This window comes from Rousettus aegyptiacus, unplaced genomic scaffold (assembly GCF_014176215.1).
Source record: "Rousettus aegyptiacus isolate mRouAeg1 unplaced genomic scaffold, mRouAeg1.p scaffold_m13_p_11, whole genome shotgun sequence".
NCBI classification, from domain to species: domain Eukaryota; kingdom Metazoa; phylum Chordata; class Mammalia; order Chiroptera; family Pteropodidae; genus Rousettus; species Rousettus aegyptiacus.
In genome coordinates this window covers 2,183,681-2,200,481 of record NW_023416286.1, presented here as the reverse complement: position 1 = coordinate 2,200,481, position 16,801 = coordinate 2,183,681, and the positions used below count along the sequence as shown (strand labels likewise).

The following is a 16,801-nucleotide window of genomic DNA, read 5'->3' as shown; positions in this document are numbered from 1 at the left end:
CATGCCGACAGTATTTCTAAGAGAAAGAGATTTTAAACGTTCTCCACTCAACCATTAACCATGTTAAAACATATGCAACCTGCGCCCTTACAGATTCCTAATGACACAGCCCGCTACTGGAAAAAGAACTCTTATGTCCCTACATACTACTTGAAATGTAAATGGCAAGAAAATATGGTCCTACAAAGACACACGACGTGAACCCCAAATTTCTAGTTGAGACTGACACATAGGTCCTTCGAGTAGACAGACGAGTTTTAGAGCAGACACAACAGCAATCATCCAGGCCACATTCATCATTCCGCAGATGTGAAGATTACGGCCTAGAAAGTCGGCCTGAGGTCACAAAGCTAGAGACCCAGACTCTCAAAAATTCACTATATGAATCTGCTTCTGTCAGGAGGTACTCTAATATTTCTCCAAATATTGTGATCACCTTTGTAGTAACATTTCCTTTTATTATTTTCCTTTACTAAAATAAAATTTTAAAAGAAAGGGCACTATATCTTCCCTCTGCCAGTCTACAGGGATTTTTACTATTCTCTCAAAATTAATGTCAGTAGATCTTCATCATTTATTTCAACTTGAAGACGTAGGCCACCAAAGCCTCATATAGGAATACTTCTAAGCATTTATTTGCGACTCTAGTTTTACCTTCTATTCATACATCAGAAAGACTACTTATCACAGTTAAGTGATTATTAATTTAAGGATGTGAAGAAGCCATTAGAGGGATCCCTAAGGCCACTTAAGAGCTTTCTATTTTCCCCTACGCTAAATAGCTCCAGATGACTTGACTTCTAGGCTGTACCTGCTCTTCAGTATTTTACTGTTCCTTTCCACGGCTATTGTCACTTCTCACTCCTGCCAATGAATCCGCTTGTGTTCTATTCCAATAATACTATACGGATCTCCAACTACACATTCTGACTTAGGAGATTTACAAAGCAAGAGGACACGTGTTCTTCTTGAGAGCCAATAAGGAAGTCTACAAAATCAAACCCATATATTCTAGTCTGCCCACTCCAGTTGCTTAAATGCAATTTGTAATTACCTCCTAGTTCTCACCTGTGTCAAAATGGGTAGCACTAAGAACTGACCCCATAAATTCTTCTGTCTTGAAAACATCCAGTCTTCTGGACTTTCATTTTATACTACCCTCTGAACAGATACATCCTGAAAGCATCTGAAGATATCGGTTTTCTAAAAGTAATATTCTTTTCTTTTGGGTCTTTTCTTCTATTAGGGAGCTGAATTAACATTGTAAATTTATGGTAATTTCCACCAAGATTTACACTCTCCTGAACATCTTTTGCTGCTACTGATCCTAACCAAAAAATTTAAAATCTAAACAATATAACACATGCACACATGTCCACACACATATATTACTGGCATTAACATGATTCTCATTAAGCCTCGAAGCACTGAACTGTAAAAGTTTTCGTTCCCCTTGTCACAGACCCAGTCCCTATGACACGCCTCAAAATCTACACACAGTCTGTCAACTTCAGTGCCAAACGAAATCAAATTTCTAATATGAAGAGATTTTAAACTTTTTAAATAGTTGGGCCAATCATGAAAAGCTGCAGATTTAAGTTTGCCTTGTAATGAGCAGTTTCAATTAGGGGAGAAATCTTGAAATTAAGCAAAGCAGCAGGAAAACAAAAACGTGATCAGTAAACCTACAATGAGCACATCAACGGCAACTATGACACTAAATGAGATATTATCTTCAAAACAGAATACGTTAAGATAAAGAAAATGAGCTAAAATAAGCAGGATTTCATCCTTTTGCATAAAAGGTCTCTATTCCATGCACAGAGATCTAATAAAATTCTACGTAAGAGAGAAATGGGTAAACAAAAGGCCAAAAAACATTACGGTCCATAAAAAGCCCTCCCCCCACTTATAGGACTATTGACCATTCATTATCTAGGCAATGACCAACTATCACCTCTACGAGCCATTTATAATCTCACCTACCTTTCTTCTCTGAGAGATGTTGAGGGCACCAAAGTCATTAAACAAGGATGAAGCAGGAGAAGTCAGCGGATCTGGAAGGTAAGTTAAATAAGTTTCCATACAAGTAAGTCCGGGAACCCACAAATTTAATAATGAATGCTTAGCGTAAAACTAAAAGAAAAATGAAATTAAAAAAAAAAAAAAACTCTTAAGCATGTTACTGAGAATGTTTACGAGGGAAGTCAGTCTGCCTGCAGCAAATGTTTAGAGATCATGAGAAAAATAAAGGGAGCGGGAGCAGTCAGACACACTTCAAGTGCTCGGACTTGGCTTTCGACACTTCAGCAAAACCATCTACGCTACAGAATCGTCCGTATTTTTAAGTTTATCACCAGATAGCTGATATTCTTCTTAAAAAGGTAAATTAAGTTTTAAAATACAAACATGAACTCCAAAGATTTTACAGGTTCAAAGTTCTATTACTCTGTGGCTAGAAGCTACAAACCAAAGTATAACTCTAAATTCTTTCTCACCTAACAAATCAGAAGAGTTTCTGTAAAGGTGTGCATGATATACACTGAAATATTTTATCTTTGTTTCAGAGTTTTAGTTAACTCGTTTCTCATTAAATGATCTGTGAAATCCTAAAAAAATAGAGTAAACGTCCTCACTTAAACCGTCATCTCTTCACGCACTACATACAGACTGCCACTCGAGTTCTCTGGCTTCTTCTGCCTGAACTTTTGCAGTATACTCCATCATTAAAATTTACATTAATTTAACTAAACATGCGAAGAGAAAGAAGCTAATAAAATAGCAAAATATGAGATATTTTTAAGTAATTTATACACTCAAGGCACTTAACAAGTTAGCATTATTCATTCTTTATGCTACTTCCAATAAAGTCAGCATATAAACACTTTAGGAATGCTAAAGCTACTATAATGCTACAAATTAGTCTCTAATAATTTTAATCAACATTAAAATGTTGCTACTTTTTTCTACAGCAAAGGAAACACAGGCTGAAATTTCCAAAGAATGATAGAGATCTGATACACAAAGGAAAAGGTCTACCACAGGAAATAATCCACATACACGATCTTATTCTCGCCATTATTAATAACTGTTAATGTTTTACTGATGCAATGTTAACATTCAATTATTATATATTTTTTAAAAACCATTCTTGAACATTTATTTTTAAAATAGGTTACAGAAAGATACCTGAAAATTATGTATCAAAAGCCTTAAAAATGTCCATAATCTTTGAAACAATAATTCCATATCTAAGAATGTTTCCAAAGGAATTAACTCAACATACAAATGCAGATTCACACATATAATCAAAGACTGGAATATAATTTAAAAAAAAAAAAAAAACACAGAAACAAAAATATTTAAGTAAATTATGAAAATAAAGAATAGAATTTAATTTGTAGTGATTGAGACACTCAGGACATTTAAAAGTATATTTATTACAATTTGTTATTATCACTATGTATATTCTTAATTAAATATTACTAGATAGTATGGACATGTGAGGAATCTAAATCTTTATAATTATCTCTGAGTGTGAAATAATAGATTTTTATTTTCTTCCTTATATCTATTCACAATTGTCAAAATTTCCAAAACGTAGAAATTGTTTTTAGAGTGAAAACTATACATGTAACAGAGAGAAAGGAACCAGGTCTTACCATGGCCTGCGTATGGCTTGGCACTGTCATTTAGAAGGCTTGGGGAACTGCTACTATTAGTCATTCTCTGAAAAATGAAATGCACACACATCACGTCACCAAGGTGCACAGAACCAAGGATGTTCTGCCAACTGAAGCTGGCCTTCGCTTCCGCCCTCCTGGCCATCTGTCACACTGCCGACACTAACCCCTGCTGCCTGGAGGACGACATTCTCGGAAACCTCCAAATGCTCTGCAGAGCACATCAAATGAAAACTTTACCCACTACCCACGCAGACCGATTTTGAACTGCGCTTATTACGACTTATTACCCCGGGCGAGACACATATCTACTAAGTTTCCTTGTTTATAAAATAGAAATTCCAACATCCATCCAAGAAGATGTAAAGTGACTAAGTCAATAAATGCTCCCCAGTATCTTCGGTCAATGCCTATTGCGGATTATCCTTTGTGTGCCTTATAGATTGCATAATCCTAAAAAAACATGTCCCTGTTCTCTACACATGTCCCATGCTTTCCTAACACGTGTCGCGGCCTCTGTGGTCTATCCTGAAAGGCTTCACTCCATACCCGCAAAACACGCACGGGGTGACACGAGTCTCTCGCTCTCTCGACCTCTCTCTGATGCTCCTCTGTCATCCTACCCTCCACCCCTCCCGTGAAAGCTCACTCTGCCTCCAACACTGCCGGAGGATGGCCCCCCTACATCCGACCCACCTCGTCGTCTCCTAAAACGCCACATCCCCACCAACAAGCTTAGGAACACATCGAGACCCTAGACGCCCGCCAGCTCTGCCATAAATGCCGCTGGTCAGTGCGGCGTCGACTCGGCTGGAAATACCTGCATCAAGGGATACTTTGTTTCTACGGGACTTCCGAATCCGTTGACTCCAATAAAGCTGGTGCTGAAGTAGGAGTCTGGGAGACTCGCGTCCGTCAAAGCACCACCGTCTACTCCGGGAACTGAAAGAGAAGGGGAAGCCAGGCTTTAGAAGCACGAAACGCGGATGCGGTTAGTGCGCCCGTAGTGGCTTACGGAGTCCCAGGCTCGGTCGCACTTACTTATTTACCTGTTCGTAACAAAAGGCAGGACCGAATCAACCTGGCTCAGCTCTAAATCTTGGTTAACGCTCAAGCGGACTGCTGTTTCCCCACGGAGATAGAGACTTATTTTGTATCAGTCACCTAAGAGCCACCGAGCCCAACGGGAGAAACAAGTCACACTTGCGTCTCTGATTTTCTCAGCAAGTGTTCGTCCCTTTAACGTCGCAAGTGGCCGGCAGCGAGAGCACAGAAAGCACCGCGCTGTCCTGGGGCCCCTCGCGCGGTAACGCGGCGAGCATCTCACCGCACGTCGCATGGACGGACCGCGGCCTCGCACCAGCTCCTAGTTCAGCAAAAACCCCTCGGCAGAGGCGGCAGTGGGACAGAGCTCAGGAACCCTGACGACTCGAGCCATCTGCCGACTGAAGGGCGGGATGCAGAAAATGATTTTAACTAGGAGAACAATCCACGGTGTACCAGAGTCACAGACGATCCGTTCCAGACGCCACTTCCTAATGAGCAGTTGGAATGCTGCTGTTTTTAAGCACTAGCGAGGTGCAAAGCCTCATACCTTATAAATCAGCCAGACTGCAAGGAGGCTCCCCCTCTTCTGGGCCGAGCCCCTGAGAATCACTGAAACCACGCCTACCCCAGCCAAGAACTAAAGAAATGCTGATAGGTGGATGTGGGCGCTAAGATCTGAATTTCTGTATATCCTCAAAATTCATATACTGAAATCCTCGCCCCCAAGGATGATGGTGGGAAGAGGTGGGGCCTTTGTGGAACTCTCATGAAGGGGACCCGTGGTCTTCTAAAAAGACCCCAGGGCTCTGCAGCCTTGTCCACCACGTGCGACACAGCACGACGCCAAATCTATGAACCAGGAAGTGGGTCCTCACCAACCACGCCACCAAATCTGCAGGTGTCATGATCTTGGACTTTGCAGCCTTCAGCGGAACTATAAGAAATAAGTGTCTGTTGTTTACAAGCCACCCAGTCTATAGTATTAGAGCAATGCAAAGAGGAATTCCTTAGAAAGCAATCTGAAGTAATTTTTATTCTGTTTTTTAAATTTATTTCTCACAGTGTCCACAATTAAAGTGTATTTTATAATTACAAAAAGATTATCTTTAATGGTTCCTATCTTTTAAATTAGTGATTACAATTTCAGCTATAGCTGAAGAAAATAATCAGAAACATCTAAAGATTTATAAACAAAGATGGTCATCATTCTGTTCATTTGTGGACAGGTGTTAAAAGTATTATTTTAATAACAAAAAATTAGAAATAATGTGTAATGCCCAAAAGAACGAATAACTAAATTTTGAACACTACAAAATAATTAAAAATCATGGTAATTAATGTCTGGGGTATATTTAATCCTCCAGCAAATCAAACCAAATACTGGGAGGAGGGACCAAATAAGACTGGGAAACGATCGTTGTTGAAGCTGAGCGATGGGGGTTGTTACACTCCCCTCTCCACTCGTAAAAGTTTAAAATCTTTATTATCCTCATTTGTAGAAAAAAAGATTAAATACCGATGTCAAAAATACAGTGTGAAGTGAAAAAAGAAAACATTTTTATTTATAGTGCAATAACTGTGTGTGGTTACATATACACACAGACGATAAGACTGACGAATATACCAAAATGTAAATCTTTTGTTAACTGGTTAACTCAATAGGAGAGGTTTGTCTTTTCTCTTATGGCTTTTCTATAACATAGTTATCCTTATGATGATGATGATGATGATGACGACGGCAACAGAGAAATCCATAAGGGGAGAAGTTCCTCTGGTCTACACCAAAACCTTTCTGGTCTACTCATTATCTTTCCCTAAATAACACAGAATGGTTTTCACAAATAGAGTACAATTCCAAATACAATTTCAGTCAAATTATTTTTTAATACAGCATTTTTACTTCAAATGTTTTTTAAAATTTACATCCGATTTGCTTTTATTGTCTTAGCTTATATAAAATATGAAAAAACTAGTACTGAACATGCTAGGATTCAAATGTCTACGGTCAATGTTTGATCTTACTAGATTTTAAGCAAGTACCACTGAAATAAGCATCTAAGGATAACAAAATATTTGTAAACTAAATATTAAATTTTTGTCCCTTGGACCTTATAAAACCACCTTATAAACTTCCTATCCTTTAATAATACTTTATCATTAAGAAACAGAATTTGTCCTAACATATTACCAACTTCCTGGTCGTGATTTTCACTATATTAAAATTAGTTTATATTTCTTCAAGATGCACAACTTTGAAAGAAGAAACCGTATGCTCCCTGACAGAGAGTCATGTGACTGGACTTAACCAAAAAGGGGAAGGGGGAGGGCTAAATACGGCCATTAATTAGGGATTAATTTACTTAACTAAACATTCCCCACAAAGACCCAAAACTATAAAGCAACTAGAGGAAACGAAAGGGGAAAAGCTCCTCGACATTGGTCTTGGCAACAGGTTTTGGATATGACACTGAACGCGCAATTAAACGAGTGGGTCGACCCCAAACTAGAAAGCACAGTACAAGAAACCACCAGCTCAACAAAAACGCACCCCACAGGACAGCAGGAAACATCCGTGAACCAGCTATCCGACGAGAGGCTGATATCCAAAATATATAAGGAACTCATACAACTCAACCGCAAAAAAACAAAACAAAACAAAAAAAACACCAATGTGATTAAAACAATGACAAAAGGACTCGAATCGACGTGTTTCCAAAGAAGACATCCAAATGGCCAACAGGTACATGAAAGATGCTCAACATCTCAAATCATCAGGAAAATGCAAAGCAAAAACACAGCATCACTTCGACCTGTTCGGAATGGCCATTATCAAAACGACAGGAGCCGAGTGCTGGCGAGGACGTGGGGAAAGGCAGCCCTCGGGCACTGCCGGTGGGAACGCAGGACGGTGCAGCCGCGGTGGCAAACAGGATGGAAGGTCCTCGAAAATTTAAAAATAAAAAACTTAAGAAGTATCAAAGGGTGCAGCAATCTTAATTTGGGCTACATGGCCAAAGGAGATGAAATCGCTCTCCTGAAGAGCTATCTGCACCCCGTGTTCACTGCGGCATTATTCACAACGGCCAAGACATGGAAACAACCTAAGTATCTACTGACAGATGAATGGACGAAGGAAACGTCACACACACACACACACACACACACACACACACACACACAGTGGAACATTATTCAGCCATAAAAAAGGAAGAAATCCTGCCATTTAAGACAACATGGATGGACCTTGAGGGCATTATGCTGAGTAAAACAAATCAGAAAAAGTTAAATACTGTAGGATCTCACTTATATGTGGAATCTAAAAAAGCCACACTCAAAGAAATAGAGTAGAACAATGTTGGCCAGGGGGTGGGGAGTGAGAGAAACGAGAAGCTGGCCAAAGGGTAGAAGCTTCCAGCTTTAAGGTTAGTTCTAATGCACAACGGGGCGACTATAATTAACAATGCTATACAGAAAAGTGGATTTTAAAAGTTATTGCCACAAAAAGGGTAATTATGTGAAGGAGGAGAGGTGTTAACGACCCTATTGTGGTAATCATTTTGCCGTGTGTGTGTGTGTGTGTGTGTGTGTGTATACACTTATAATCATCGTGTTACGTATTTTAAACTTGCATGTGTTATATGTCAATAATATCTCAATAAAGTCAGAGGGAAACCATTCCACACATATATTTACACTCGAACTTCCTTGTTTTCGAAAGTTAGTAGTTAGGGAAGGAAAGGAATGAGAATTGCTCTATAAGTAGTGAGGAAAATCACCAACCTATGCTATATTACTCCATTCAATATAAGCACAAATATATTATTTTTTTTAAGTTACTAATAAGAACAGACACGTGTCCTACCTACATTATAGGATGTTCGAGCAGAAAAGGAATGTAGAGCACTTTTAAGTTTAAATTGCAAAAGCATAGTTCATGTTAGGGATCCTAATTACCAGGACTAGATGATCAAGAACTTTCTACTTCTCTACCCCTTATTTTTGCAATTCACTTTAAGTAAGACTCAGTATTTCCATGAAAGGTCTATTACCATCCCTATTATTATGACTATTACATCTCTAAGGAATAATAATTGAGGCATCACCACATAGACAAGACTCTCACTTAGCCTGAAGGACAACTGTGGCAAGGTTAACATCCCTTTTATTTTGCAGTGAAGCAAACTGTGATTCAGAGAGATTTAGACAGCTTACCCGAAGTCATAAAACTAGTAAGTGAAAGACTTGGATATGAAAGCAGTTTCTCTATCGCACTAAAGTGCCATTTAACTTTTAAGAGAGGGAATTAGGAGTCAAAAGATGAAATTTCCAGCCTTCAGGTTTTTTGTTCTTTGTCTTGTTTTGTTTTTATGTGTACAGCACCTGGTCTTCGTAGGTGGTCTCCCACCCAAGTACTAGCCAGGCCCGACCCTCCTTAGCTTCCGAGATCAGAGAGCTCATTCAAGGTGGCATGGCCTGGCCGTAGACAAGCCTTCAATTTTTAAATGACCGTGAGCCACTCAAACGTTAAACTAAAGGGTCTACAGCTGTCAGCAGTCACCCTGCCACGATTACCATATCAATGTGCACCACAATAACCTACTTTTTAAAAGCGTCCAACTCACAGCTTAACTAAATAACATGTTCTTCAAGGTTAGTCTTGTTCTCTTCTTGATGAAATGAGTTTAATCTCCCAAAACATCAAGTGATCAATGTTCCTCAAAGGGAACACTATATTAGATACTACTTTTCAGAAAATGCTGGGGGTGGGGGGGAAGTAAACCCATCTTGTTTTTTTATTGCACAACTCCCCAGCCTGCATATACAATGTGAACTGTACCGATCCAAGAGGACATAGAGTATGTCTCAAATCTATTGACCAGAGAACCCTTTGTACACAGAGCAGCCTGCGGGACCAGAACACCAAAGAACACACCTTACAAAAAGGGACCTGCTGAAAATACCGAGCGGCTTTCCCCCGTCAACGAGGATGTCACGGACGAGATGCTGGCGGTGCTGACCCCGAGGGACGAGCCCCAGACTTCCCATCTGACACCTGAACGGCTGGTACTCTCCGGTCCCAACCTCTCATTCCAGTATCTCCATGAAGTGCCAGGTCTGAGCCTCAGACCCGGTGAATACTGATGAAACGGAGATTAGGCCCTCGCTGATCAGATGAGAATCGTACCATCTACCCTGCAGGCTTCACTGAAACTTATGAAAAACGGTACCTTTAACACTTTAAAAAATCTTCACAGGTGCACAACTCAACACATTTACTAAAAATAATTTAACTGTGTATTTGCAATGGGTGAATTTAATAGTATGTAAACTAGTTCAATAAAGCTAGTTTTCCAAATCAGTGAAGAGTTGAATACCAACACTGATATTTCCAAATGATCGAGGATTATAATGTAAAATAATAAAAGTATACGACTACTATAAAAGATCTTTACAATAATCATAACACTGAACTCTATCCTCCAGTCAAGATGACACCCTCGTTATATATTCCGAAAGTCTACGCTTTACAACACAAAGTACCATCGACTCCTACACACACACACGCCCAGCTCTATGCTCCTCTTCGAGACCCAGCTGTGATGGAAAAGGAAAAATGCGCAGAGTCAGACACTGGTATCGAACCCCGCTGTCGCCGCTTACTAGCTGGATGACCTTGAGCGAACGACCCTCTAAATTTCACGTCTTCATCTGAAAAAGGAGGCGATTTCATCTCACTCACAGGGTGTGGCAGGGACCCGGGTGAAGGAACCTACGCAGAGGGCCAGCACCCTCTCTCCCAGGTAATCGTAACCGTCAGCTTCCTCTCCTCCAGTCTCCGGAATGCATTCTCCAATTACCCCAAGCTGTTACCACCTCTAACCCTTTAGATACTATTCATATCCTTCATTTGACTACAAAAAAACTTTTTTAACTTTTTATTGCTATCTTCGACTAGTGGAACGGTCAAATTCTTACATGTTTCTATACTATCTATTCATCTCAGTGATCTGCAAACTGACATTCCGAACTAGTTCTTGTATTCCCTAATCGATTAGCCCATTTGTATAAACACTTATTTACAATTAAACGCTTTTTGAGAGTAGGTAATTTTAAAATTTGATAAAAGATAGGTGTTCACATCTAAACTTTACAAAACACCCCACGCAGATGGTAACTTTTGCCTCCATTTTTCTGATGAGGAAACTGAGACTCTGAGATGCTAGATGACAACACGCTGGGCACAGGTCCGAGAATCGGGGGCCTCTGCACACACGGCGGAACGCCGCCCTCTCCTCCCCTGGGTGTGCGGGGTGAGCACGGACTCTGAGCAAACACACCTTCCCCCGGGGCCTGCTTCGCCCAGCTGCCAGCTACTGCCCTTCATCACCACAGTTCAGCTGAGTCTCAGTTTCTTTCTCCGTAAAACAAAAATGAGAACACGTACTTCCCAGGCGCCGCTGTGAGAACAGCTCAGTATACTGGCATGCCTGCCTGGCATTCGGTGCCCGTGGTTACTTCTGTGGGTATCATTTGTGTCCATTTATAAAGTTATTTGTAAAAGTTAGCTTGCTCTTTCACAAATAAATTTATAAATGGATACAAATGATATCCATTTGGATGGAATGCATTAGGGGAACTTCTTGTGTAGCCTTTTTTTACATTGTACTACATGAAAAGGTAGCTTGGAACATTTTACACATCCGTTACAAAACTCACAGAGTCATCTGGAAGAAAGGACTCGAATCCCAAACTGGACAGAGCACAGTGGTCTGTTTGAGGACTGGACTTCCCTCGAAAGCTCACAAACTTAAAAACGGTGCAAAGGGACTGTGAAAAGACAGTAATTAATGACAAGCACTGTATCTCCAGTTCTCGTGATAAAGTTTCTGCGCAGAGCGTGAGAAGATCAATTACACATGTCGCGGTCCCCAGCACAGCACGTGGCAACTGCCGGGAGGCGTGGCCTCGGCAGCACCAGGCGCAAGTCAGGTGCACCGGGCGCTCTGAGCACTGATCTCATTTTTCACCTACTCCACGACTGCTGTACGTTGAACTATGCCCTTCCAAAACTCGTATACTGATGTCCTCACCCCCGGTACCTCAGGCAGAATGGGAGCTCATTTGGGTAGAGGGTCACCGCTGATGTAATTAGGACAAGATGACACCATTAGGGTGAGCCCTAACCCAGTACGGCTTGTGACCTTACAAGGCGGAATGTGGCCACAGATCCGCACACAGGAGGAACGCGCTGGGAGGACGGAAGCAGAGATCATCGGGCGATGCTCCCGCAAGCCGAAGCCCGCAGGCGGCCCGCCAGCAGCTGGGCGAGACCACAACCAGGTCGCTTCTCACGGCCTTTAGGGAAACTCACCCCGACAACACCACGCACTCCTGGGCCAGTGTAAAACAAGAGATGTCTGTTGTTTAAGAAAAACAAAGAAAGCCACGTAATAGAGAGAAAAGGTTAAATGGGGAATTACTAAACCAAAAGCAGAGGCTAAGGAAAACTATCTCAGGTAAACATTAAGCTCAGAAGTTTCTAAATAGCCAAGATAAAAAAGAAAAAGTTTATTTAAAATATACTCACCGAGTAAAAGAATTTTTGCGAGCAAAAGCACTTGTTAGCATTAAACTCTTCAGAGAAATTATTACAAGAATCTTTACACAGAAGGAACATCTTCGATACAGCTGAAAGGAAGATTTCTAGAAACATTTTATATATTCAGTCTCAGCAGAAGTAGGAAACGTAATAGTAAACCACGACCTAACTGAGGGAATTCCGTAAAGAGCCGACAATGTGGTTCAAGGACTCGGCTCTTCGGGAACCTATCGGGACCCGCCCTTCCCTCTTAAACTCCCATTCCTTTGCTTGGAAACATTCGGTCCTGGTTCTGATGGACAGACGGGAGTAAACAAGGGAGGGAGGAGAGAGACAGACAGAAAGAGGGAGGGAGGGAAGAAAGGAAGGGGACAATACGGGCTGCCACGGACTGTTTCATGCCCCCCACCTGGTGGCAGAGGTGAGATCTCAAACCAGAACGATCTTACTTCAAAGGCACCGAGAACCACTCCACGACATTCCTCAGTCATTCCTAAAGCCCAGACTGACACTGAAACCTGCCTATTAGTAAGTGTTTCCAACGAGACACGTGCGGCAAGTACGTTTAAGCTAAAAACTCATCTATCTTGGCGCCTTTCTCTCTCGTCCATTCCCTCCGGTGGCCGCTCTGCCAAACCCCTCTCGAACGGGTCCCCTATGCTGATTCTGCTCGGCTGAATCGAGTCCTTAGCACTTCTCCCTTCAACTTCTCTAAGACTACCCACGCTGATGGTCTCTGTCTGCCCCCTTGGAAGCCCAGAGGAACTACCGAGGCCATATTCCTCAGGCAGAGACCTGGCCACTGCACTGAGCGCGGCCTAGAAGGGCCTTCGCCATGCGGCCACGCCGTCTGTCTGGTACCCTTCTCCGCAACATACAGCCTGTTCTTTATCACACCTGATGACCAGACAACAAAATCACGTACGGCGCCTTCTCTCAAAACCTCTGCGCATCCTTGCTCTCACCTGCCTAGCACGCCCTTCTTTTCCGCCAGGTGTTTCACACATCTTTCAAAAAAGCAGCTCAAATATCGCCTCTTCAAGAAACCTTCCAATATATCCCTGAACAGAGTCTCTTATACATTTTATATCTATGGCGTATCGTACTATGCCGAAATGTATACATTTCAAAACCTTTTACTAGACTACACACGTTTGTGTTCCCCCAATGCCTGTGCACCTGGCACAGAGGTGTAAATAAACGTTTGAGAATTACGCTCTCTAGTCAGTGGCCAGAGTACACGGACACCATGTTGTTTACTAAAGAATAAGTCATCTGCATAAAACAGAGGCAAGCTGACACTTTTAAAAGTTGCCTGTCTGGCAAACTGGCCCTCGCCAAAGTCCTCCTACTATATAGACCATAGCCGTGCCTATATGGCAAGACCAAAAAAACTCCTGTGACAGCAGTTTTAGATGGGTCTGTGTGGCTCAGCTAGCGCCCAGCCGAGAGTCTACGGCTCCACACTGGGGCACAGACAGCACACTGTTCCGACCCGCATGTTTTGTAACATATGCATTGACACTTAGCCTCGATCAGAAAGAACTGCAGTGTGGCAAGACTCTGGTACACCTGCTCCCAGGGGCGCTCCAGCGCCGCAGGCCTTCCCGGATGGTGTGGCCGCACGGCTGACCACAAACGACTAAATAAACGGGGCTCCCCGGCGAAGCTGCTTGATACGTAGTACTGTCCATCTGCTTACTTACTGAGTAACGTCTTCCAATAAAAGTGTTTTGGTTTGGGATCTGTGCCAAGATAACTGCTTTTTCTACATAATCGAAAGCTACCGATCAAGCAATAAACGTTTTGAGAAGTTGTCCGCGGTTCTTAACTGTTTTCTCAGTAAAGCGATACAGAATTTCATCATGGAAAGAGGAAATTTGCACTCCTTGGGCAAAATATCAGTAGCAGATCCCCCAAGCCCATGGTTCACTGAGAAATCAGGGGCAGAGTCGTCGTTTTCGTTTTTGAGAGCATCTGTCTTCTGTTATACTTTAAAATGGGGGTTATGTTTATAACTATTGTCTACTTTAACCAATTAAAATGAAAGGTCCACAGAGAAAAATCTTTTATTTATTTGGTTCACTAATGTATTCCAAGAATCTAAAACAGTACGTGAGACAGAGTCAAGTGCTCAATAAATGTTTGTTCACTGAGTGAATGAATCTCTTTCAGCCCAAATCATACTAAATTGAAAACTTGCCATAATCTAACTTTTTCTAACACATTATTTGTATACATTAAATCTTTTCATGATACATATCAGAGGACCTCGCTAAAAGTTTTACTTTAAACGCTTCCTTGATGGTTTTTCCAAGTGTTGAGAGCAGGGAAAAGACTCCTGGTCCTGCCTTTCCAGGTCCTGTGTGGTCCAGAAGGCTCTTCCTCAGAGAGCTGACACACCGCTGTGAAGTCCGTGAGCCACAAGGGTTTAAAGGACCCATTCCATTCTGCCTTTCTTCTCCCTAGTCTCATTTTCTCCATCAAGTACATAGTCAGCTTCAAGAATGGCAATATGAAGAAAAAGAATAAGTTTAGGAACAGATGAGCAAAATAAGAAAGAAATCGAATGATACACGAAGTCCTTTCCAGTGTCTCCAGCTTCCTCATTCTCTACCTAACGTTTACGGAAGCAGCCTGAAGTATCCTTATCAAGAATGTGGATAAACAATGAGAGACTATTAAATAACAATTCTAGGCTTTTAGTAAATACACAAATGAAATTCCCCAGCAATTATGTACAAATATTACCTTATTAAGTTACAAAAGAGATTTACATAACTATCTCTAAATGAGAGCAGCTGTGAAAAAAATTTTGCTGGAACAGATCTGATAGGGATGACTATCTCAAATACCTTACTTTCAGCTAATGCTGTATAAAATACGTAGTTTTTTATTGAGATATAAATTGACATATGACAGTGTATTAATTTTAGGTGCACATGATCTGATACATGTATATATTGCAAAATGACAACCACAGTGAGTTTAGTTAACATCAATCACACACACTGTTACAATATTTTTTTCTTATGATAACTTTTACTATCTCCTTTCTCAGCATCCTTCAAACATACAATATAGTATTGTTAACGGCAGCCACCTTGTGGTACATTGTATCTCCGGGGCTTATTTATCGTATAACTGGAAGTTTGTACCTTTTGACCAACGCCACCCATTTCGCCCACCACTCACCCCCCCCCTCACCCCAGCCTCTGGAAACCACCAATCTGTTCTTGCTATCTACGAGTTCAAGTTTTTGTTAGATCCCCACATATAAGTGAAATCATAAGGTATTTGTTTACATAGTTTTTTCGATATACCGAGTTTGCAGCAGATTACAGAAGTCTGCGTGCTCCTTAACATATGCATCATGTTATGTAAATTTATATATAAATATACATAATATATATATAACAGATTAGTGCCTTCATCTGTAATAGCAAAAGGCTATAAAAACTATAAACAATCTAAATATCCATTAAAAAGGATAACATAATTTGCAGTGGAATATTATGCAGCATTAAAAAGAGTAAGATGGATTTCTATGTGTGGATGTGGAAGAAACTACAAGATAACCAATTTAGTAAGAAAATTCAAAGTGCATCAGGCTTCTTTGTGTGTGCACGTACATGTATGTATGTAAGTACGTACTAGAAGCAAGGAAATATAAACATATGAATGGTTGCATAAGCAAAGAATATTTCTGAACAGATACATAATAAATTGAAAAGAGCTGAATCAGGCAACTAAGGAGGAAGACTATTTTTCACTGTGTACCCTTTCATGTAATTTAAAACTTAAACCTGTGCATGTATTACATTTTTAATTACAACAAAAGATACTGTTCCTATTTTCCTTTATCTACAATTTTTAATGTTAAAAATACAATTAAAAACTACTTTTGGAAAAACAGGAACACCACCCTTCTTTTTAAAGAAAAAGCAAGAGAGATACCAAAAGACACATCAAAAGGAGAAAGCTTTCTCATGAAGGACTATTATCTACACCCCAATTAATTCAGCCAAGATGAGTGAGATGTGCACGCCCTTCCCTAGACTGAAGTTAAAGGGCTGAGCAGTCAGTGTTTTTAGAAGTTGTTGAGAGAGAAAGAGAAATTCTAATGATTTAACATGATGTAATTTGTTTTCTAGGACATAAAATACTTAGAAAACACATGTCCTCAATGCCCCGTTCTCCTATTTTACAGATAAAGACATGTCTCACTATGTGGACTAAATGACAAGTCTAAGATCGCAGAGTTATTTTCTAGGAGAGCATGGAAAGCAAAATCTCGGGACCCCTCGTCCAGCAGTAATTCCCAGACGCTGAAAGGAGACGCAGATACTTTATGTACTGATTTAACAACCATATGACAACAGTACATAAAATAAATATTTTATCTTATTGTTTTGGCTCAAAATTTTGTTTATAAATAGAATATAAAGTAAGTTAATATGGAAAATAAATG

The 16,801-nt window shown here is 40.7% G+C and overlaps 1 protein-coding gene across 5 annotated transcripts in view; it reads right to left on the bottom strand.

The window, feature by feature from the left end:
• PAN3 (poly(A) specific ribonuclease subunit PAN3) overlaps window positions 1–16,801 on the bottom strand; it is a 119,165-nt gene that overhangs the window by 93,498 nt on the left and 8,866 nt on the right. For all 5 annotated transcript variants that reach the window (XR_004953283.1, XR_004953282.1, XM_036228394.1 and 2 more), the window contains exons 2-4: window positions 4,504–4,625; window positions 3,663–3,729; window positions 1,987–2,057 (exon numbers count right to left, since the gene is read on the bottom strand). Coding sequence is in view for 3 of the 5 variants with exons in the window: in XM_036228394.1 (XP_036084287.1) it covers window positions 1,987–2,057; window positions 3,663–3,729; window positions 4,504–4,625 (260 nt within the window). In the remaining 2 variants the exon portion in view is untranslated. The remainder of the gene's footprint in view (window positions 1–1,986; window positions 2,058–3,662; window positions 3,730–4,503; window positions 4,626–16,801) is intronic.